General features: G+C 33.7%; 3 protein-coding genes across 4 annotated transcripts; 1 reads left to right on the top strand and 2 right to left on the bottom strand.

The window, feature by feature from the left end:
- The first annotated feature begins 990 nt into the window (after positions 1–990).
- On the top strand, positions 991–9331 carry LOC110115062 (serine/threonine-protein phosphatase PP1). 2 transcript variants are annotated; one of them, XR_003700876.1, is made up of 5 exons: positions 991–1385; positions 3469–4028; positions 6431–6643; positions 8241–8368; positions 9062–9331. XR_003700876.1 is itself a non-coding variant. In XM_020848182.2 (4 exons), the coding sequence occupies exons 1-4, from the start codon at positions 1202–1204 to the stop codon at positions 9065–9067; spliced, it is 963 nt and encodes a 320-aa protein (XP_020703841.1). In that variant the 5' UTR covers positions 993–1201; the 3' UTR covers positions 9068–9331. The 2 variants fall into 2 exon arrangements, 1 of the variants encoding a protein (XP_020703841.1); XM_020848182.2 differs by lacking the exon at positions 8241–8368 and having other exon boundaries at positions 993–1385.
- A 474-nt stretch (positions 9332–9805) lies between these two features.
- LOC110115063 (late embryogenesis abundant protein Lea14-A) lies at positions 9806–10554 on the bottom strand. The gene is made up of 2 exons (XM_020848183.2): positions 10313–10554; positions 9806–10239 (listed from the first exon to the last, which is right to left on the bottom strand). Exons 1-2 carry the CDS (start codon positions 10516–10518, stop codon positions 9966–9968), a joined length of 480 nt encoding a protein of 159 aa, XP_020703842.1. The 5' UTR covers positions 10519–10554; the 3' UTR covers positions 9806–9965.
- Positions 10555–14434: 3880 nt separating this feature from the next.
- LOC110115059 (WRKY transcription factor 28-like) lies at positions 14435–16586 on the bottom strand. The gene is made up of 3 exons (XM_020848176.2): positions 16204–16586; positions 15791–15940; positions 14435–14726 (listed from the first exon to the last, which is right to left on the bottom strand). Exons 1-3 carry the CDS (start codon positions 16584–16586, stop codon positions 14546–14548), a joined length of 714 nt encoding a protein of 237 aa, XP_020703835.1. The 3' UTR covers positions 14435–14545.
- Between the last annotated feature and the right edge of the window lie 7969 nt (positions 16587–24555).

The following is a 24555-nucleotide window of genomic DNA, read 5'->3' as shown; positions in this document are numbered from 1 at the left end:
CATTTATCTATTTAATATTTAATATTTTAGTATTATATATCACATACAGAATAAATATGAGTGCATGAAATGAAATATTAAAATTTGTAGGACGTTTTGACTGGTAAGAATGAAATATAAGAGTGATATATTTGATATTAAAATTTTATATGAGCGGAAATAATGAATATTAAAGTTTTGTGTTTAGATATGTAAATAGTATGAAATAAATGGGTATGTATGTAAATCCCTTTATTTTATTTATGAAAAATAGTGATGCTTTAATTTAAAATGAAAATTTTAGTTTATTTTTTTAAGAAATAAATAACAGATTTTTTTTTTGTTATGGGTTTTATCTCAAAATCGACGCAATAATACAAAGGAACTTAAAGCGCTTTTTGTCAAATGTCATCATTGAGCTTGTTGTGTGATAGAAAAGTACCCCTCAAACTTAAGGGAAAATTCTATAAGATGGTAGTGAGGCATGCAATGCTTTATGATGCTGAATGTTCGCCATTAAAAGAGAAACATAATACTAAGTTAAGTGTGACAGAATTGAGGATGCTCAGGTGGATGAGTGGCTTTACCCTTAGAGATAGGATACGAAATGAGCATATACGTGAAAAGGTTGGAGACCATTTATCTATTTAATATTTAATATTTTAGTATTATATATCTATCACATACAGAATAAATATGAGTGCATGGAATGAAATATTAAAATTTGTAGGGTGTTATGAGTAGTAAGAATAAAATATAAGAGTGATATATTTGATATTAAAATTTTATATGAGCGGAAAGAATGAATATTAAAGTTTTGTGTTTAGATATGTAAATAGTATGAAATAAATGGGTATGTATGGAAATCCCTTTATTTTATTTATGAAAAATAAATACGTTTTAATTTAAAATGAAATTTTTAGTATAATTTTTTAAGAAATAAATAACAGATTTTTTTTTTTGTTTGGGTTTTATCTCATAAATGGGTATGTATGGAACTTATAAAGCGTTTTAGGAGTCTATTATGCTTCCTCTAGCGGCGGTAACGTTCAGACTCCAAGAAAGGAACTTTTTCGGCGGCAAAGGCGAGCACAGAGACGGAGAGACCGGTCGAAATTTGAGCTCTGTTCATACGCTTAATTTAATATCTTTTCATTTCCCCTTCCATCTGAGGATCTTTAAACCGCTAGAGGTTAGGGTTTCGAGGAGCTGACCGCCACGGATGCCGATGGACGATGGGTTGTTGAACGACATCATACGGCGGCTACTGAGTGCGAAGAACGGGCGTTCGACGAAGCAGGTCAATCTTACCGAGGTCGAGATTCGAAAGCTCTGCTTTGCGTCCAGGGAGATCTTTCTCAGCCAGCCCAACCTCTTGGGGCTTGAAGCGCCCATCAAGATTTGCGGTAATCTCTTCTTTTCTTCGTTTTTCTTTTTATTACTACATCAAACTTTTTATCGAGTTCGAAATCCAAAACCCCAAACACTTTCCTCTTTGAAGATTATCTTACCTTTCCCTCCATCTCTTTTGTTTGATGCTGAATTCATGTTGATCCTTTTTTTTTTTCTTTCCACTTGTTACAGTTATATTAGGATTTGCTAGCCATGGTTACAGAACTTAATCCTATAGAAAAATCTTCCTTGTTGCTTACAGCTTCATTTTGTAAAAATTATTGGCATTGCATGTTTTCTGCTTTTTGACTCTTTAATAGCCACCCCTTACCTTGTTGGTTCTGTTAAGTCTAAATTAAAAGGGAAATTTATCAAACTACCTCATAATTTTTTATAAGAGAATAGTGTCTCAATTACATCAAAATATATTTATAAAAATTTTTATTTGTTTAATATTATATAAATAAATATAAATATTTAAGTCTTAGATATATAAATATATAAGAACTCTGTAGCAACATGCAAATCCTCTGAATTGAAAATGTCCACTGGGAATAGTTTTTCCTAGTCTTGAAGATAACTTCTTGTTCATATGAATGCTTTATCTCCTTGTTGTTTTAATCCACAACCAGTCGCTGTGCTTCCAGCTAAGGAGAGTCTTGTTTTCAAAGAAACGCAACGAGTGCTGCGCTTTATTTCTTTGGTAGTAAGGAATAATATCTACTTTATTCGTTTCTCTTTAGTGACAATATGCCTTTCTTATCACATTTATCAACATGTGTACTTTGCTGCTTTTTAACAACCAGCTGTAGATATGTATATGTAGCTATCATTTTCATTGAAAACATGGTATTATTTTATGTTACGAATCTTATATGTGGTGCCAATAAAATTAAAATATGGTTCACATATAGCTTTGTTTTTTTTGGTTGGGAAGATGCTTCAACAATGTCCATTTTGTCAAAAGAAATTCCACTAAAGCAGCTGTATGGATTTGGATGAAGGTGGCAACTGTTGAGGTCTATTATAGGAAAAATTATTCTGTCGGAGTCCGGAGCCGTTCGGAGACTAATAAAAATGCGCCACATCACCCAAAAAATGTACCGCGCTTGATACCGAGAGCGGTACCGGACGGGGGAACCGTTCGGTGTCCACACAGAATAATCTCTCTTGGTATAGGCTCCATCTTTTATTATAATTCACTCATCCAGCAGATTTAGGATTTATGAATGTTTGTTTCTGAGGAAGCATAAATATGAGAAAGGATGGTGTAAATATTTGTTTTAAACATACAAGCTAATTTGCTTGGTAATTGATGGAATATTGTTGATTAAAATTCATTTTTAAGTCATCTGTGTATCTCATTAATGACTGATCTGATAGGTTGCTTAGTCCAAATTGACTATTAGCCATGCATTTCATTTTATTGGACTGGAATGCGGCTTTCCATTTTCGAAACTGACATATTTTGCAAAACTGTTGATTGAATTTCTGATGAATTTAAACTACAGTTTCCTTGGGTCTTTGATGGTTGTAATTTTTTTTGGGTTGTGGAGGTAATCAAGAATTGGGCCAAATAGAAAAATCATTGGAAAGTAGATCCAGAACTGACTTCTTAAGTATTGATATTTGACATATATTACTTAATTTTTTTTCTTGGCTGGCAACAATGTTTAGGTTAGAGCATTTGATTCATGAATGGCAACTGAAAAGTTTTTACTCGCAATTAAAAGATTCTAATAGCTTTTGTTACATTTTGAAGTGGGTCTCGGACATTGATTTCATTCATCTTCTGCTTGAAAGCATGAATATGATACTTTCTTTTTCTCAAGTAAGCTCTAAAAAGTTAGGATGAAGATGAAATTGATTCATCATTGGCTAAAAAGTAGAATTTTAAATATAATGGAACTTATCTGGATGTTTCTGTGAGGTATGTCCCGTAGCTGCCTCCTAAATTTCTAAAAGTTAATTTTCTGCAGGGCCAGATACTCTATTCCCCTTGCCATATCAAAATTTACTTATAGTTGTTTATGAACCTGAGATCTTCATCCCTCTCTGTCATTTTAATTATCTGCACTAATTTATTTAGCTTGGCAGGGGATGTTCATGGGCAATATTCTGATCTTCTCCGCTTATTTGAATATGGTGGCTTTCCCCCCGCAGCCAACTATTTGTTCCTAGGTGACTATGTTGATCGTGGAAAACAGTGCATAGAAACCATCTGTCTCCTCCTATCATACAAGATCAAGTATCCAGAGAACTTCTTCCTTCTAAGGGGAAACCATGAATGTGCCTCCATCAATCGTATCTATGGATTCTATGATGAATGCAAGAGAAGATTTAATGTTCGCCTTTGGAAGGTTTTTACAGAAACCTTCAATTGCCTTCCAGTTGCTGCACTTATTGATGAAAAGATACTTTGTATGCATGGGGGATTGTCACCAAGTTTAAAGCACCTGGATCAGATAGAGAATATTGTGAGGCCAACTGATGTGCCTGATCAAGGTCTTCTTTGTGATCTTTTATGGGCTGATCCCGATAAAGATATTCAAGGTTGGGGGGAAAATGACAGAGGTGTATCTTATACATTTGGACCAGACAAACTTTCAAAATTTCTCCAGAAGCATGATTTGGATCTCATCTGCCGAGCTCACCAGGTCAATTTAACATATCCGTTTCAAGTGTGCAATTCATTTTATTACAAATGTCATCATCTTCATGCTATTTAGATTGATTTAAAGATTTTTTTTTTCTTTGGCATTCACTCCTATTGTTGCATTGATGCTCAAGTTTAGTTTTTCTGTTTTGTTTAACTGTTTGTTCTATCTATACATTGCGACTATTTTTTCTTGCAAGTCTTACCATATAGAGTGTAAAACTGAGTGTACAGAATACACAAAGTCATCATAGATGGTTAAAGTTTGAAATGAGTAGTTTGATCATGACATCCACATTTATTACTACATTTATCCAGGCCAGTGAGCATGGAAAAACAGTCCTTTTGTGGACGCATTCCTGCTTTGGATAGCGTCATAGCTGGAATCTATGTTCAATGGACAATGTTTTTAAAATTGGACTGGACTTGCCAGTTCAATCGGTTGAATTAGGAACTGGTTGGCCAGGTGATCTAGTAATTTTTCAGAACTAGTTATGCAAGAAACCAACTTAATCGAGTTGAACACGGTTTGACTGGCGAATTGGTGCCAATTTTTAAAAATCGGCTGGTTCATTTGCTATTTTATTTGCCTAATCAAATAAATAAATTTAATATAAAATATTTAACTTAATTAGTTAAATTAACTTTTATAATAATCATTTGTCAGATAAGCACTAACCAAGTATTTTCATATGGCTCCAGCATCACATGTGTTCTTTACTCATGTGAACCAAAAAAATTATATAAACAATACTAACATATAGTGTTCAAATAATGTGAGACTAAATTACTAAGATACAACTTTCAAGTTCACAACAACAAAAACAACATCAAGATTTTATCCCACTACATAGGGCCAACTACATGAATCTTTTATCTCCATTGTGTCAAATTCTCATTTAAATCCAATAAAAAATATAATTTTTAGTACTTTCTAGCCAAGTTCTTTTAAATCTACCTCTACCTTTCTTAACATAGGTCGAATCTAATATATCCACTCTCCTAACATGGTCATCAGAAGAGCGATGTTTTATGTGAACAAACCATCTAAAGAGATTCTCTTTAATCTTATTTTCCACTGGAACTACTCCAACCTTATCACATATATACTCATTTCGCATTCTATCTCCAAGTGTAAAGCCACTCATCCACCTAAGCATCCTCACCTCTGCAACACTTAAACTTAATTTTATACTTCTCTTTTAATGGCCAACATTCTGCGCCATAAAGCATTGCAGGTCTCACCCTCATCTTATAAAATTTTCCCTTAAGTTTGAAGGGTACTTTTCTATCACATAACAAGCCCGATGCATTCCTCCATTTCAACCATCCAACATGGAATTCTACTAATAATATCCCCATCAATTTTACTATCGCTTTGAACAATAGACACGATATATCTAAAAAGTGCACTCATTTGAATTACTTGATCACCTAATGCCACAATATTCCACCATTATATCTATTATTAATAAAATTACAATCCATCCTACTTGAACACATCCACTATATATTTTTACATATAATTAAATTTTTATCATGTGAATATTTTTTAATTTTTAGTTAATAATATTTAACTTTTTATCCACTAAAATTTTAATTTATTTAATTATGCAATATACAAACTATTTTTTATATATTTTTAAATTATAAACGATCTTCGTGAATTTATATATTTAATTTTATAATTGAATTTTTGTATATAATTTATTGGTGTAAATTATGTCTAAATATATAGCATAATTTAGTAATTATTTATATTAAATTTAGAAACTTATATATGAACTAATTTTATATTAAATATGAATTAGATTTAATTATTGAATATGTTAAAATTTAAAATTATAGAATATATTATTTGTGCATGAATTTTATTTATTTTCAATCACAAATTTACATTTTTTGCATAATTATTACATCATTGTTATGTCATTTTGATGTCATTTAAATAATTTTAATGTTTATTGCATCGTTTGGTCAATCTAGATCAAACCATTGAACTTGAATATCTCATTTAATTTTAGGTTCTATATTTGGTCCGGTTTTTACAACTTTGGTAAAACTTAGTAAGTACATAAAGGAAAGGCATAATACTTTGAAAAAATCAGAAGAACTTATAATATGAACATGCAAACGGAATTATAATAGTAGAGTTAAAGTGCAAATTAAAATAACTTTGAATATTATAATGATATATAAGCTAGTACAATACATATTGAAAATTTCATCAAAGAATAATATACTAAAACTTTAAAGGAAAATGGTTCAATAATTAATTAGAGGAGGTTGCAATTGTATCTTTTCCAATACGTGTGGCTCCATCATTAACTAGATGCTTTTGTAAATATCAGTAGTTTATCATTATGTCGTATTGATATTTTTATAAATTATTACATTGATCAGGTTGTAGAAGATGGTTATGAGTTCTTTGCAAGTAGAAAGCTGGTCACAATATTTTCTGCGCCAAATTACTGTGGGGAGTTTGACAATGCTGGTGCCATGATGAGTGTCGATGATGCTTTGACATGCTCATTTCAGATCCTCAAGCCTGCAGACAAGAGAGTAAAATTTGGATTTGGGAATGGAGTGATAAAACCCGGAACACCACCTAGAAAGGTCAGTTTTCATTTGCTAACAGCTAACCAACTTCTAATAATTTTACTCTCTTTTTTTTACAAATGACTAGTTGAAAGTTGAAACACCGCCTAGAAAGGTCACTTACTAGCACACCAAGGGCTCGGTATCTTATGACTAGATTCTTTATTGTTTCTCTCTGCCCAATAAGATTAATTATTATGTGCGGATGCCGAACTCCATTCGGAGACCAACCAGAATGTGCCACGTCACCCCTTCGCTTGGTACCACGGTTCGGTACCACTGACGTGATGCATTCTGATTGGTCTCCGGACAGCATTCTGCATTCGGTCTCCGCAATGAATAATTTCTCTCATGAGGTTCCTCCTGACCCCCTTCCTGTTGTTTAAACTTGAAAGGAAAGTGTAGAGTTTGGTGTTTGTTTGTAAATAGGAGCAAATGATGGAAAATTTTATAAATTAGATGTTCCACCTCTTCTTCCTTTTCCTCAACCATGACGAACAGAAGACCCCCCTTTTCATTCAAAGGTCTTCTTCTTCTTCTTTCATGATGTCCTTTTTCTTTTCCTCCTGTTTGTTCATGCCAACTTTTGGTTGCCTTTTTTTCTTGAGGAAAGAATGATTTTGATGGGTTTTTGAATATGTGGCATTGGTCTAAATAAAATTTAAATATTCTGCAGATTTTCCATGTTAAACAATGGGGGTTCCACTTTCCTTCTTTTACTGTAAATTTTGGGGCTGTTTGTGCATTAGAGTCAAGTGGCATGAATCAAAAGATGCATATTGCAGGATGAGAAAGCAATTCACAGTTATAACTAATGGCTGTTTCTCAACATCAACATCAAAAGTATAATCTTACTATTATAATTAAATCTAAATCTTTTCTTAAAATTTTATTTGAAAAAGTTTAGTTACCTTGTAATGAAATTCTGTGGATGTCATTTTTGGAAATGTTTTGCTTCAGAGTACACTTGTGTTATCAATTTCTTCAGTGTGCAGTTTCAATTATAAGTTTTTAGCTACTAGCTTGCTAATAATCTTAATTTTGTCATAACGTATGATGATGAAGTATTTCCAAGCTACTGTTGAAATAAGCTACTTTCATCATCTGCTAGTTTGCTAAATAATTATATTTTTTTTCCATAGCGTATGGTTAGAACTGTCAAAATTCTATCACTAGTCGGTTCGTCCAAATCGGAATTGACCCGACACTAGTTGACCCGATCCGAACCCATCCTATTTTTTTTAAAACGGGTCACTTTGTCAGACCCTAATCTGACTTGCTTTGGGTTAAAAAAAAAACAAGCAACCACTTGATCTCCTTTTCCTCTTCGATAGACCTTCTCGATAACTGGTATTGTTGATTGGAAGCTTAAGCCATGCAGACAAGAAGAAAAACTATTTATCTGAAATAAATTGATTGTGATGTTTCTTGTGGTTCCCTTTTGTTTTGTGCATTAGTGTGTTTTAAAATGAAAAAGGGCTAGTGTGCTAATTTTGTATATCATGATTGTGGTCTATATTTTTTAATGGATAGGACCATTTCTTTTTCTGTGAACTGGAAATTTTGAAAAGAATTTTTCGAAGGAATTCATATATTTCTTATATGGAATCCCCAGGCTTTTCATTTTCAACCGCTACAAGATCAATGATACCATGAGCTTGGACTTCTGTTGCTGACATAAAAACATCCCTTTCCATATCTTCGAATATAACCCAGTTGCCCGTTCTTTGTACATAAACTTTTGTAAGAGTTTCGCAAAACTTTAATAGTTCTTTTGCTTCCAGGAAAAATTCCCCTACTTGTGGCTCGTAAATGTTGATTCCTCTAAATTGTGTTGGTTTGTGGCGCCTAGCTCTTGATTCTTGTAACGCTTCAGCTTTAAATTATTTGGCAACCTCATTATAATGGTTTTTCTTTCTCTCTCCCCCAACTCATCTTTACAACAAAGAAAATTTCTTTATTTATAGAGTAGAATGAGGCAAATGTCACCATGTCCATGTTCAGAATGAAAGAAAAAAACAATGTCAGAACATCCTTACTATCAATATGGGCTTTTAAAGCTCTTGAATTTGCTGCTTTGAATTGAATGCAATATAAATTATTTTTGTATTGCACTTATTTCAAAGTAAATCCAAAAATTTTAATGATCATCTTGATAGTCTTGAGTGTGTGAGCTTCCCTTTTCCAGTTGAAGTGGAGCATGAATTGAAGTATTAAATTAAACAATTCAAAGCATATGCTACTTCAACGGATCTTCCTAAAAGTTCCATTGTAGTTATAAAATCTACATAGTCATTTCCTGCATGCTAGTTTTCAATGTTTTATACATGAGTTTTAATGTTTTCAAGAGGAAAAACCAAACAAAGAATCTCATACTTCGTTCATTGGAATGAAATTCTGCTAAGTTAGCTGATCTTGAAAACATCTGTTCTTCAGGGTTGAAGAGATTGAATTCTATCGCCTGGCCTTTTCAGCTACAAATCGAATACAGTTTTTTATGCTTGAGGTTATCCTTCTGGACCTCCAACATTTTGTACATAGTTATATAGGAAATGCTGTTCTGTAGATGCCAAGGTAATGATACTATGCAAATGTATAATATAGTTGTTTACTTATATCTTCACAGCTAATTGTGACTTTTACAAGTCATAACAATTTGAGTAAAAAAGTTTTGCTCAGCATATTTCTGAGCTAAAATTTAGAATATATTTCCAAATATTATTTTTTCTTGAAACTATTAATTATTATCTTGCAATATAAAATAGATTCTTTTTAGGAAGTTAAGATTTCATTTGGAATGGTTTTCTTACTGCTTAGATATAAAAATTTTAATTTTTATGTTAGAAAGTTGCTTTAAGAAGAACCGGTAAGAAGCCCGTCACAAATGAAGCCTAAATCTATTTTTGTCCAATGTTTTTTTTCAGAATAATGAATTTGAATTCACAATTAAAAAAAAAAAAACAATCTTCTTCAACCACTGTTAATAGCTTTGTTCAAAGAATTATGATTATCATTTTTTTCATTAGAATTAAAATTATTATTTTTAAGATTGAAAGACGGATAGTTGTTTCTATTGTAGCACAATAATCAATTCTATTGTAGCACAATAATCAACCTAATGTTTCTAATATAAGAAAGATTTATCTCAAAAATTCAAGAAAAAAAAACCCAATGTTTGAATTTAGCTTAGAATTAGCTGATCCAAAGTATTTTTCTCACTCAATTTTTTATTTAAAACAAAGCATCCAGTCCATACATATGTCTATCAGACATTATTGATTGCCTAATTACATGCTCGACTCCTATTCCACACACACAGATAAAGAGCGAGTAATGAAAATTAGGATTCTGGGCTCTTCTCCCTCGAGAAGAAATCAGTAATGGAAGGAAGCTTCAACTCCCCTTTGGTAGACAAAGGAATGGTAAAATTCCCGACGATCGGTAAATCAATAGTTAGCCCAACATCAAACACGTAATCGATATCCCAATCGCGGCCAATATCCCTAAGCAAGCTCATCAAGAAATCGTAGGGTACCTTGAATGGAACCTCCAGCTTCGTCAATCCACTCGCCTCAATCCATCCAGGATCCATCACCGACCCCGACGCCACAACCCTGCTTCCTCGCAAATCAATACATGCTTGAATTGATTGATTACAAGAAGAACAAGAGGAATCAAGTGATTCACCTGTCGGCGCTCTTGAGAGTATAGTTGAGCTCGCAAACGGGGAGCCGGTGACTGTAAGGGTTGTCGACGGAGACCTCGCCGTGGAAACGGGCGCCGTCCCTTCCGAGGTGCTTGACGGAAACGTCCTTCAAGCTCGCCTCCGGCATCTTCACGTGGGCGATCTTCTCCGCCACGAAGCCCTTAGCTTTGTCCATAAGACTCGACATGGTTATTCGCTTTTCTTCTCTGTGAGTTCCAAGGGGAGGGTCTATATGCTTTTTATAGGGGATGATAACAGCTATTATAATTACAGAGATGCTGTGGTTTTGACACGTGGAGCTTGCTGACGGGTTGAGGTAGGCCAAGTGTTGAGGCGCGGTACGAGCGAGTGGCAGAGCTGCCGACAAGTGGGTTGGGCTCTTGGGCCGGGCTTTTTTTTTTTTTAATAAATATTGATTTTATTATATAAATCATGAGACTTGGCCACCTCTTTGCATGATCTTCAACTTAGATATTTGATAAATTTTTTATTAACCAATATTTTTATAAAAATTAATTTTATTTTGAGGGGCTTTGAGTAAATTATTCTCTCGAAAATAACGATAGCTTCTTTTAGAAAAGAAATTTTCTCAAAATTTATTAATAATAGTAAGATTTTCTTCTTTTTTAATTAATTCTTCACATGATAAATAAAAAAAATCAAAACTAGTAATAATTTGTTTGAGAATATGTTAGCATAGCGATGTTAATGGTAATAATATTATCATTATTGATATTCATACCTCAATTATGACAAAAGAAAAGAAATCATGTATTTCATTTTTTTTTCTTTACTAAAATAAGTAAGATGATATGATCAAGATAGAGGCTAATATCGATCTTTTCATCGGGTATCATGTGGATTCATTCAACTACCCATAAATCTGTTAGCCTAACCCTCTCAAAGCTCTAATGGGTATGTACTGAAATGAGCCGAACAAAATGTATTAGGGATTTGGATGATCTTTCTCCTACTAGTTGGCCAAATTAGAGGTGTAACTGAGTCAACTCATAAATGACTAACGAGTTGAGCTCGATGATTTACTGAGGCAAATCATTAGACTGCTTTAGAAATATTAATGTAAAATGCTCTTAAAATTAATAGAATTTAATGATTGAGTACAAAGGTAAAACAAAAATTTAGAAATCCTGAATATATCAATTTTCTCAATTGATTTCTCATTATTTATTCTCAAAATTCTCATTAGTTTCATTTTCTCTTTTTCATAATAAATAAGCTAAATTGGATCATAAAACTAAGCTCAATTTCAAATTTGAACTTAATTTAGTCAAACTCAAATTCAAATTGAAAAGGAGATCTCCTTTGTTGTACAATATTAGAGAAAAAAAAAGCTCCTTAAAATATTATTATAACAAGGATATGGTAGGATAAGGATGCTAGATATTAGAAAAGAAAAATATTTATAGTAGGATATTTTGATATAATTTATATTAAGATAAATTTAAAAATTATTGAATTTATTTTTTAAATTAGTGCTACATATGTAAAGAGTTTCATTGCAGTAATCTTAAAAAAATCAATAATTTATTAACCATTTAAATATCATTTGGATATCCTAACTTTATTTTTATTCTTAAAAAAAAAAAATTCTTCTAAATAAAGATATATATTTGTCTAACAAAAACATAAACCCAATTAAAATAATAATAATTTAGACATTCATACAATGCTATTAAAGTCAATGAATGCTTGAGAATGGTCTAACAACAGTGGTCTAATGATGGCAGTTGGGTAATAGTCCAAAGGCGATGATCCAATGATGATGGTTCTATGATGGCATTGGTTTGCCAATGAAGGTTGGGTGGTGGCAGTCTAACACCAGTGATCAAGCTGCGGAGATCTAGCTTATGGCAGAGGTCGGGTGACAACGATTGATGATGGAGAACGGGTAACAGAGTTCCGGTGAAAATGGAGGTCACACGGTGTTCTTATATAGGCTCCTTATCCTTACCTGAAATCATGTAAAGAGAAAATGCATTTGTTGCATATTTTTTAGAGATAAAAACCTCATAAAGTAAAATTATCAAAACCAGGACTAAGAGTATAGTCACTTACATCAATTAGAATAAAATCTGTAACAATAACGACAGACGAAGGTCTCTCTCTCTCTCTCTCTCTCTCTCTCTCTCTCTCTCTCTCTCTCTCTCTCTCTCTCTCTCCTTTCCCGGAAAACCAAACGAACTGAGAATGGAGTTACGACGCCTAAGATCTAGCCCCATTGCAGTGCATACCTCCTCCAAAGTTACTTAAGAATAAAGAGCACAACATTGCCAGCCTAGCATCGCAGCGTTGCTTGCTATATCATTTTTTTTTCAAATAAATTCATTATAAAATTTTAAATTATTAAATGATGGAGATTGGGCAATAGTAGTTTGGTGACTATTGGCAGGCAACAATGACCCGACAACAATGGACTAGCGGCAACAACCTAACGATCAAGGTTGGGTGGCAAGATAAAATTGTACGTGGTGTTCCAGCAATGCCAGTTTGACAATGATAGTACTATAATAGTGGTCTGACAGTGACGATCAGGCGGTAGTCCAACAATTGGGGTCGGGCAGATATTTAATAATGGCAGTCAATCAATAGTTTGATGGTGATGGTCCAACAATAATAAATGAACGCTGGTTTTACAATAACTATCGGGCAATGGTCTAATAGTGGCAATTTGCAATGGTCTGATGACAAGCAGTAAGGTAGTGAACTGGCAGTGGTAGTCCTAATGGTGCTTAGGGGGTTGCTTTGAGATTCTTCAAGCCTCTATGCTCTTTTGAATCTTAAAGGATTCCTCTTTATGTAGATAGTGGATCTCTGTTTATAAAGTTTAAAGAGTGACATGTCACATAACTATAGCCAAAATTTGAAACACTCAATGGAATGACCCATATTGATTCTGTTAATTATTAATAATTCTTGTCTCATATGTTTCTTGAGATGTCAAAATTATGCAATATGAGACTCATTGGATTCTTCTTATTGAGACTTTTGATTTGATTATAAGTATGCTAAATTTGGAGATCAATTGGTCCTCTAATTGATGGTCTAAAGTTTTCAAGTATATTTTAAGTGTTTGATATGAGCTCATTTGGACTTCGATCAGATCACTTTTAGTATTGTAGGATTCATCCCGTTAAGTTGACCAGTTTAACCATAAGTTTGTTGGAAACTAAAGTTGGGATAATCTAGAGTTGAATTTTTAAAATTTTCCACTTCACTTGGCATCAAAATTCGTGCCGGCCCATTAAATATTTATCTCAAGCAACTATCCCTAAAATTAAAAACTTGATTTGCCCATCTAGCTAAAATAAAAACCTAAATATTATAAATTTCAAACATGAATCCATTTTTAAAATACACTAAACATAACTGGCAATTGTCATTGTCCATGTTTGCTTCTAGCTAGCTCTAAAATTTTTCATAAACTAAGGCTTCATTTCAGACAGTTTTTTTGCTACTTCTTAAAGTAGTTTTTAGTACTAAAAATTTGCTGTAAAAAAACCGTCCCGAATGAAGCCTAAATCTTTCAAATCACACCAAACTGATTTGAAAGCAACTGTTTGCACAAATCAAAAGTAAACATTCAAACAAAATAAAAATTTCTACTTCTCAATTCTGTTCATGAATCATGATGGAAGATTTTTCTTCCCAATCTGAAAAAAACAAGTAATAAAAACAGTAAGGCAGAAATTTCTTTTCCTTTCTGACAGTATATAACTATACGTGTTTTATATATACACTGCAAGCTTATGAAGACTTCAAAAAACATATATATACAGTTTATAAACGACATGCAAGACAGCTATTTTTCTGCCCAACACATACTCCTATATCAGAAAGCAAGGGACACAAAGACTTCATTTGGGGCGCTTTCTTCCTGCTTCTTAAAGCAGTTTTTAGTATAAAATTTTTAATTTTTATATTAAAAAGTTGTTTTAAGAAGCAGCAAAGCAACCGTCCAAACAGAGCCTAAAGATTGATTTAGGACAACTTTCTTATTGTTTTCTGAAACAGCTTTCTAGCACAAAAATTTTTAGTTCAACAAATTTTGAACTAAAAAGATGCTTTAGAAAGCCATCCTAGGCTTCATATGTGACAGTTCTTGTCTACTACTTTTTCGCTACTTTCAAGAAATTCGGGTGCTAAAAAACTGGTGCAGAAAACAGTAAGAAAGTTGTCCCAAACGAAGCCGAAATCTAAAACCTTGTGGTCAAGAACTGAATTTGCTTAAGAAGTGGACTCAAAGCCTCCATTAGCTTCTCACAAGGATGGTTATGAACACCTTCGTATGTAGTTACTACAATGCTTGTATCCTTTGAAAGCCTCTGTACTTGTTTCTTCACATTGCAAGTGTGATGTGTGCAACGGTAATAGCTCCTTCATCAAACAAAAAAAATCAACATTATATATACAAAGAATGGCTTTAAGAATATTATTTTAGTTAGTTGATCTACTTTGATAATTTTTGCGTACTTCTTTGGTTGAAATTTTAAGCATTGTTGTTCTTTCATAAGTACTCTCTTAAGTAAAAAAATAAAAAAATATATCTTTCATAGTTAATTTAGGCTTTGGCTGTGTTTGGGACGGCTTCTTATTGCTTTTTTATTGTTTCTTAAAGCAATAAGAAAGCAGTCCCAAACGAAGACTTTTAATTTTTTATGTTATATAGAAGATGAAATGTTTGTCAATTGTTTGTAATTGTTTTATAACTTATAATGTAAAAAGAAGAGAGAATTTGGGCTATGAAATATGAACCGAATTTAATATTTTTAATTCATTTGATTTGTTTAAAGAATATTGCAATATAAGAGTTATTTGATTTGTTATATATTACACTTATCTTAAAATAAATTTAATGGGAAAAAATATTTCATTTAAATTTAAATTAGAATATTTACTTATATATATATATATATTCTGACTAATATTTTCAATATAAATATTAATGAATGAGTGTGACAATTAAAAATAAAAAATTTAAAAAATAGAAGATGTCAAGCATGCATGACCTAATTAATGCAAAAAAAAGGGAATGAAAACATTTCTAATTAAATTCAACATTAGTATGCAAGATAAATTCTCATTACAAAAGAAAATAGTTTGCAAAAAATAATAAATATTTTATCTGTCCATTCAATTATCATAATGTAAAATAGAATATTTGCTTAAAAAATTAAATTTATTTAAAGATTAAATTTTATTTTATTTTTTGAGTTAAATCTCATAAAAATTCTACATACAATGAATAAAATGCAAACAAAAAAAAAATAAAAAAAATCACATAATGCAATACTGAAACTTTGATCAAATGTATTAAACCATGCATGATTGAAGAAATTTAAAAATTTATTTCACTCATCAAAAAAACATTTTCAATAATTTTTTTTCTGAACATTTTGTTTTTCTTAGAGCAGAATATAGAACAAGCAGAGAAGCAGCACCTAGGATGAATACTGTTCTTCACAGCCTTCTGTCCATATTTCCTCCACCTGTACCCATCGTCAAGAATATCATTAGCACTCCTCGTCTGAAAGGCAAATCTCGGTCGACTCACCTTCTTCCCTCTCCCACTCACCGCCTTCCTCTTCTCCCTTTTAAAGATTAAATTTAATTTTAATTTTTGAGTTAAATCTCATAAAAATTATATACAATGAATAAAATGCAACCAAAAAAAATTAAAAAAAAAAAAATCACATAATGCAATACTGAAACTTTGATCAAATGTATTCAACCATGCATGATTGAAGAAATTTAAAAATTTATTTCACTCATCAAAAAAACATTTTCAATAATTTTTTTTCTGAACATTTTGTTTTTCTTAGAGCAGAATATAGAACAAGCAGAGAAGCAGCACCTAGGATGAATACTGTTCTTCACAGCCTTCTGTCCATATTTCCTCCACCTGTACCCATCGTCAAGAATATCATTAGCACTCCTCGTCTGAAAGGCAAATCTCGGTCGACTCACCTTCTTCCCTCTCCCACTCACCGCCTTCCTCTTCTCCCTCCTCTCTCCCACACCATTAACGTTCCCTTCTCCTTCTTCCCTCAGCTTTTCTCTCTCCTCCATTAACGAGGCACTTATTCCATTTGGAAGAAGAAGCGGCGGTGTGAGAGCAGAGGGAGGCAAAGCTGCTTCTTGATGGAAAAAGTCTGAAGGAAGAAGAGGGGATGGTGAGAAGTAATTGTGGTCAGGAAATAAAGGCGGCAAATCTCCTGCTTCCAAGTACTGTTCCATGAGAAGTTGGATAATGGAGTGAGGAGAGAGAAGAAGAGGGAGAGGGTTCATTTAAATGGTAGAATGAGTGAAAAATATGGATAAAGGTGGAATTTTTGTTGTTGGTGGTGGTTAGATATTGTGCTTGATGGAAGGTGAAGGGAGGTTGGGCATTAATGTTAACTGTAGCAGGGTGAAGAAGTGAGAAGGAACTTGAATGGAGAGAGAGAGAGAGAGAGAGAGAGAGAGAGAGAGAGAGAGGGTAGAGATAGAGAGAGAGGGGGAGTTAGAGAGAGAGTGGAGGGACCAACCAAATCCCAACCAACTTGTTTTTGTTCAACTGCCGAGCTGACCCCAGCTACAGTAGTAGAGAATAAGGAGAGATTAATGGAGTCAGTCAAGGTTGGGGAGTTGATAATTTAAAGTAAATTACGGCCAGTTGATTTGGTTTCTACTACTTAGGATTCTGTAAGAGAGTCGTGTTTATAAAAGAGAGTAATGTACACATGTGAAATAATATTTGCTTGGAAAATAATAAATAAAACTAGTAAAATATATTATACCATTTATCCCATCTCTCTCAATTATGATGGTAAACGAGTTGAGTTCTTGTTTAATCGAGCCAAGAACGTTTAAACTAGAGCTTAGGCTAAACTTGGCTCAAATGAAAAATATGAGATCGATTGAGGTCGATAAGAAAGCTTAACATTGACTGTTTTTTGCTAGAAATTTGAGAGGGCTCGCTCTGTGACTCCAAGTACTATATCTCAAAGCCCCTCTGAACATTATCTCTCGAATGCAATCATTTGACCTCAGTCTCCCTACTATAGTCTCTCTAACCATCGTCGCACGACTACGGTCTTTCAACCTCATTCGCCCAACTATAGTCCTTTCGATCTCTGTAGCCCGACCACAACCCCTCTTATCTCTGTCTCTATTTTATTACGATTCTCCTGACCTCCGTCTCCAACCGACTACATTCTTCAAACCACCACTGCCGAACCACAACTCCTTTTGGACCTTGTTTGCCCAACTATGGTCACTCCAACCACGACACACGATAACACACTACAGGAAAAACAGTGAAAACCGGCGGTTTGAACCGGCGATTTAGAGGCCGTCGGTATTACCGACGGCTACGCCGGCGGTTACGCCATCGGACGATAACGACGGCTTAATCGACGGCTTAGCTACGATACACCGTCGGTAATACCGACGGTGTCTAAACCGCCGGATATAGACGTGAACCGTCGGTTTTCCGGCGGTTTTAATCGACGGTCAACCACGACACACGATAACAATCCCTTTGCCTTTGTCGTCTACCGACTACGATTTTTCTTACCCTCATCACTGGCCAAGTACGATCTTTCTGACCTCAATCACCCAATTATAGTTCCTCAGATCGACCATAATCGCTCGCCGACTATGACCTCTATCGTCAGCCGAATATGATCCTTTTGGCCTCTATTTCTTACATAATATAGTCCCTCAGGCCTCAATCATCTGACTATTGTCCATTCGACCCCAAAAGCTAGACTACATACCTCCAACCTTTGTCATCCGACTACGTTATATTATTTTAATCTTCATTGCTTGTTGACTACTATTCTAGCTCAGACCACCGTCACCTGACTACAATATTTTCAACATTTGTCACCCACCAACTAAAATCCTCGAACCACCGTCGCACGACTACAATACTACATACCAAACAAATAGGCCAACTTTCTCTTGAGAATAACTTTCATGTCATTGGATTCTTCCAAATCCAAACATGTAATGTACTTTATACGATGTATATTTGCTTCATTTAGCTGATACCTTTTCTTGAGAATGGTTATTATTTATAATTAATAATAAATACTAGTGAAATCATTTCAACTGGGTAATGCCCTCTGATCTTTCTACTTACCAAAGTTTTTCATATAAAAATTCTAGTGTTTCTTATGACTCTTGCAACCCCCCCCAATGATCTGTGTGATAGATATTCGTACAGAGCTTGGACATTAAACTCTACATTGAAGCTCTCATAATATATGCGCTCGAACTTAAGCTTGAACCCAAACTCGTGGCTCGAAAAATTCGACTCGCGAGCTTGTTACCAAGTCAAGTTCAAGCTAGTTCACGAGCTGCCTTGTCTCACTTACACCCATACTCAGAATATAGATGGTGGTGCTCATGCCAGGAAAATTTTTAAAATATCTTTTTTTTCTGTTTTCTAAAACAGTTTTTTACTAAAAAAAAATTTAAAGATTTCTCTCTCCCCCCTCTCTCTCATCTTCCAGGCTCATCGACTTCTCCATGAAGCAGCTTAAAACAAGAGAGAGAAACATTAATTACTCACACAACACTTACTAATCGTCGACGTCGGTCGGTGATAGGAACCTTCAAGAATTAAGCATTATAATATATGGTTCCAATTGCATCAGCATAATTACTACGGAGCTCTTAATTACACGTTAATCATAATTATATTATATTAACTAAAGTGCAGACAAAGCTAATGAATAAATAAATAAATAGGATTACGTGTCTTCCACATAAAGTCAAGGAGTCCGGCACGATAAGCTAATCTGGTACGAAATGCATGCAGATCGAATCGTTAATTCCTATAGTAAAAATCATGAAGAAGGCAGCTTTTTAATTAACTTAATGATCTTAATTAATTACTTAGTTAATTAATTAATACAAGGCTTCGAGAAGATAAGAGAAAGGGGAAGGAGTGCTGGTGGGAAAAATGTAGTGTGAGAGGTTTTTAATTTTGTTTAATTAAAATCGTGTAGTGAAGAAGAAACCATTCACTAATGGAATTTTTTGTTGTCTTGTTTTGTATTAGTGAATGTAATTTTCTTGTAATTGTTATGTTTTTGCAATTAAGTGCAAGAATTAATAGAGCTCAAATTCTTCTTGATTCTTGGAGAAAAATTGCATTGTGTGAGTTTTTGTTAGGGCATTTGATTCATGATAAATTGGTATTAGAGCGACGAAGATGGGAACGATACGATGAAGTATGATATTAGAAGTTTGAAATGGGAGTCTTGATTCTTCATGAAGGGTGTCATGCATGATGCTTCGTTGGAAGGGAAGAAGTTCTCGAGTTCTTTGTAGAAAAAGTTGGGGAGTCAACAAATAACTCGACCTGCTATCTGGACTCAAATCTGATCAGAAAATTTTGAGTTTGAGTTGACCCGATTAATATATAGGTCGAGTTTGAGTGGTGCATTTTGATCCGTTTAATTAAACGGGTCGGATTCGTGTTGATCCACCAATGCAATTTTGACTCAAAGATGACCCGTTTAATATATATATATATGTGTGTGTGTGTGTGTGTATTAGTATAATCTTCTTATTTTTTATCATGAACTTAAAATATATGATTAAAAAGCTAATAAAAATATTTTTTAATTAAAGTGGGTTATCGGGTTTAATTAAACGGATCGGATTCTTGTTGATCCACCAATGCCATTTTGACTCAAAGATGACCCGTTTAATATATATTTTTTAAATTATTTATGTATTAGTATAATTTTCTTTTTTTTATCACTGAACTTAAAATATATGATTAATAAGCTAATAAAAATATTTTTTAATTAAAGTGGGTTATCGGGTTGCTAGCGTGCAAGTTTCGAGTTTAATTTTTTGAACCCACCCATTTATTAAGCGGGTTGGGTTCAGGTTGTTCGAGTTTTTGTCGAGATCAATTTCGGATCAGACCCGAACCCGACCCGTTTGACTCCCCTAAGAAAAAGAATGAAAAGAATTGATGGATAAAGGCACAAAGCCCACAACATGATAACCATGAGCTTGGGAAAGAAAATTCTTAGGAAGGTGGTGAAGGAAAAGATGGTTGATGGGATTTAGGTGAAATTGGATAATATGTGTATGACCAAGTCATTAGTCAACAAAATGTGTTCTTATTGAAGATGTAAGATGATGAGTCAATCAATGAGCTTAATAAAATCATTCTAAGCTTTAAAGATGTTGATGTGATGTTCAATGACAAAGATCTTGTTCTTCTCTTATTTAGTTCATTGTTGATAGCATATGAAAACTTCAAGATAGCCATTTTAGAAGAGATTATAAAATATATATATAGGAAATCCAAAGAAATATTAAACCTGAATGGGCATCAATTTAAGCCTAAAAATGAGATTTTGAAAGTGATTAAAGGCACTTTTGTAATGATCATAACCCTTGATACGTCATCACAAAATTATCTTGATCGGGCACGAATCTCGAGGCAAAAGCTAGTTGGAAACTTCAAAAATTAATTTTGGGAGCACCCGAACTCCGATTTCAGTGAGCTTATAGTCAAACTGAGCGTCTCGGAAATACGAACCCAACAACACCAAGATCAACCCAATCCGAGCCCAAATGAGTCCGAATCAAGAGTTCAAAGTGCTGTTGGAAGGTTCAAACCGCAATTTTAGTTACCTAACGGTCCCCGATTTTGACGAGCTTATACTCGAATCAAACGGCTCGACGAGACGAATCCAACGATCCTAAGATCATCGAATTCCGACATCATTAAGGCCTTTAAATGTCTAACGAACGGTGCATGATCAAAGGATTCGATATCGGACGTCCATTCAAACCACTCCCTGTTTGCCCTTGATCTCACGCCTATTTACGGGCTATGCCACTACAGAAAAACTATAAATAGAGCCCTCATTCTACACCAAGGGGACTCAAGTGAAGAGAGAGAAGAAGAAGAGGAGAAATGGGAAAAGGAGATTCCTCACCTCCTCGACCACCGCCGGAGCTCTTCCTGTCGCCTAAAGACGCCGGAACTCTGCCGGATTTTCAGGAAACGCGGGAATTCTGCACAACTTCCATGGGATGCTGAAATTCTTCCCAATTTACAAGAGAGTTCCCTCCTGACGTCGAAACTCCGCCCAAGTGAAGCTGGAGTACTTCTCCTCTGCCACCAAAGACGTCGGACTTCTACCCGACGTCGGACCTTCACTCTTCGCCAAGTTAATTTCTACCCGACGCCGGACTTCTACCGGTTATCGGACTTCGCTGGGCGTCTATGCGAAGAAGCATTTCTTTCCATTGCTGGACTTCTACCTGACACTGTCCTACTGATCTTCGTCGTTAGACTATAGTCCTTCTGACCTCCGTCGCCAGCCGACTACGGTCCTTCTGACTTACGTCGCCCGCTGACTACAGTCTTTCCGACATCCGTCGCCCATTGAATACGGTCCTCCTGACTTATGTCGCCCGCCGACTACGATCCTCATGACTTACGTCGCCCGCCGACTACAGTCCTCCGTCGCCAGCTGACTACGGTCCTCCTAACCTACGTCGCCCGCCGACTGCAGTCCTTCTAACAAAGCGAATACGTCGATAGTAGCTCATTGTATTTACATCATGTAATGTACTCCATAAGATGTACATCAAGCTAAGACCTTCCACCAAGGAAGGGCCTCATTTGTAATCGACTGCAATACTAGTGGATTCATTCAAACTGGGCTAGGCCCCGTGGTTTTTCCCCCTTTTGCAGGGGTTTTCCACGTAAAAATCTTGGTGTCTCATAAATGCTAGACCCTCTCTCATTATCTGATTGCGTGCCAGATTTTCGTACGATGCTAAGACGTTAAATATGATATTTCTCTACCGCCGCGAATACTCCTGGACGCAAGAACCCTAAAAGTAATGGATTTTACGTACTCACCGCAAGGAAATATTATAATTGAGTCTATTTTATATGATTTTTAGGAATTGACCAAAATTTCCCCGAATTTATTTGACCAAAATTCTATATTAAAAGTGCTACATGTATGTCAGACAACTCAACAATTCACCTATGAAAATAACCTTCTCAACTAAGCCTATCATGTATAGTATCTTTTCATGTTATATGTAAATTAATTTGGCGAGGCATACTTAATGGAAAAATGATTATAACAATATAAAAAATATCATTAAAAAGAGTTAGTTCAATATTAACGAATGAATAACATGATCAAATATTTACTCAACATAAATAACAAGAAATCATAAAAGAAGCATGATATATATCAATGTAACAAGTATATCATAAGAGACATGAGTATATCACTTAATATAATTGGATAAGTATATTATAAATCGAATATAGATAATATTCGATTATAAATTGAATAGAAAGTGTTGGACTAAATTACATCTAAAGGCTAGGAATACCTCCCTATCTCAAAGTAGATGTAAAGTGTTGGAAAAGAACATACTCAGATTCCTTTGCAAGCCACTACCACTACAGGAAAATCACCTATTACCGATAGAAATTGTTCATTTCCGACGGATAGTTTCTGACGGGATTTCGGAGGAAAATTTTTGGCCTGTAAAACCTGTGTAGGAAAATTTTTCCGACGATAAAAAGTTGTTGGAAAAATTTTCCAACGGAAAAAATAAGTTATTAGGTGATGTAGTGCACTAGTTGTCAACCATTTTTGTTTGATTTAGTTCAAAGAGCTCCTTCTATATATTAATCCACATAGCATTATTGTATATGTCACTTTATCCAACTGCTAGAAGACTCACTAATCACAATAGGTAACTTTACATGTGGCATCCAATAAGAGGAACACTTTCATTTATGTGCACAATTAAGAATGTCTACTCAATTAAATAGAAAATTTGATGTCACTCTAGGCCCACATTCCTTTTTTGAAGACTAACAACCAATAATGGATAATATATACATAACAAGCCTCTTGTTTGTTTCTCTCACTATAATAATTCATTATTCTACTATAATCTATATCACTATCTTGTTATCTATTCTCAATTTAGGCTTTGACGTTTAGCTTAGCTTTCGGTCACTACTTGTTTGTTGCTTTGAAAATATTTTTGTACAAGAAAGCAATAAGAAAATTGACCCAAACAAAGCCTTACTCAAGCATAGAAATCTTTGATATTCTTAGTGGATCACATATCACAAGACGTAGCTAGTGATCCAGCTAAGACATCCTACCACTCAAATAAGCAAGGCTTGAGTATACTCTCGAATCCATATCTCACCACAAATGAGTCTTATGTATGCTCCAATTTATTCATAGTTATTTTACTAATCCGTATCTCATCATAAGTCACCAAAAGAAGCCAATCACACACCAACTACAATCTCATTACCACTAAGCTATTTGACATAAAAGGTCAGGACACCCTATCCAAATTAGCAAGCTGTTTAAGATAAGATAGTTAACATGTATGACTGACCAAATTCAACTATTTTATGATGTGCATAATAATGCTAGTGAGCATTACTAGTTAGCATCTACCAACTACTACTAATTAGCATATGTTGAGTGCTTTTAGTTAGCAATTATCAAATATTGTAGGTTGACTACATATTGCTCAAGCATATTAGAGTAACTTAAATAGGATTTAGTAAATTTAAACTTCATTTGAAAAAGTTTTCTTACTGTTTTCTAAAGCAGCTTTCTAATACAAAAATTTCCTTTTCAAAAAATCTTTGTATTAAAAAGCTGCTTTATAAGCATTTTAAAAGCTATCTCAAACAAAACCTTAAACCTATTTAGGTTAAATACAAAAATTTGTTAAGTATGAGAATTTATATGATTGAGATATATTATTCAATTATATTTTACTTATGTCAACTTAATCTCAAATATTCTAATTAAATATATCAATTATTTATTTATTAGTAAATTATTAAGGTAATTAAATAATAACTTATATCTTAATAAATCAAATCCTTAAACCTATTTAGGTTAAATACAAAAATTTGTTAAGTATGAGAATTTATATGATTGAGATATATTATTCAATTATATTTTACTTATGTCAACTTAATCTCAAATATTCTAATTAAATATATCAATTATTTATTTATTAGTAAATTATTAAGGTAATTAAATAATAACTTATATCTTGATAAATCAAATCAAAGATCAAAATAACTTCAATTTAGTTGACTAATTGTAATTAGTTTGATTAATATCATCTCTTAATTAATAAATACTATATATATATATTAAAAATT

This window comes from Dendrobium catenatum, unplaced genomic scaffold, assembly GCF_001605985.2.
Source record: "Dendrobium catenatum unplaced genomic scaffold, ASM160598v2 fragScaff_scaffold_621, whole genome shotgun sequence".
Classification (NCBI taxonomy): Eukaryota; Viridiplantae; Streptophyta; class Magnoliopsida; order Asparagales; family Orchidaceae; genus Dendrobium; species Dendrobium catenatum.
Note: the sequence above shows the minus strand (reverse complement) of the source record. Positions and strands in the feature narration are given on the sequence as shown.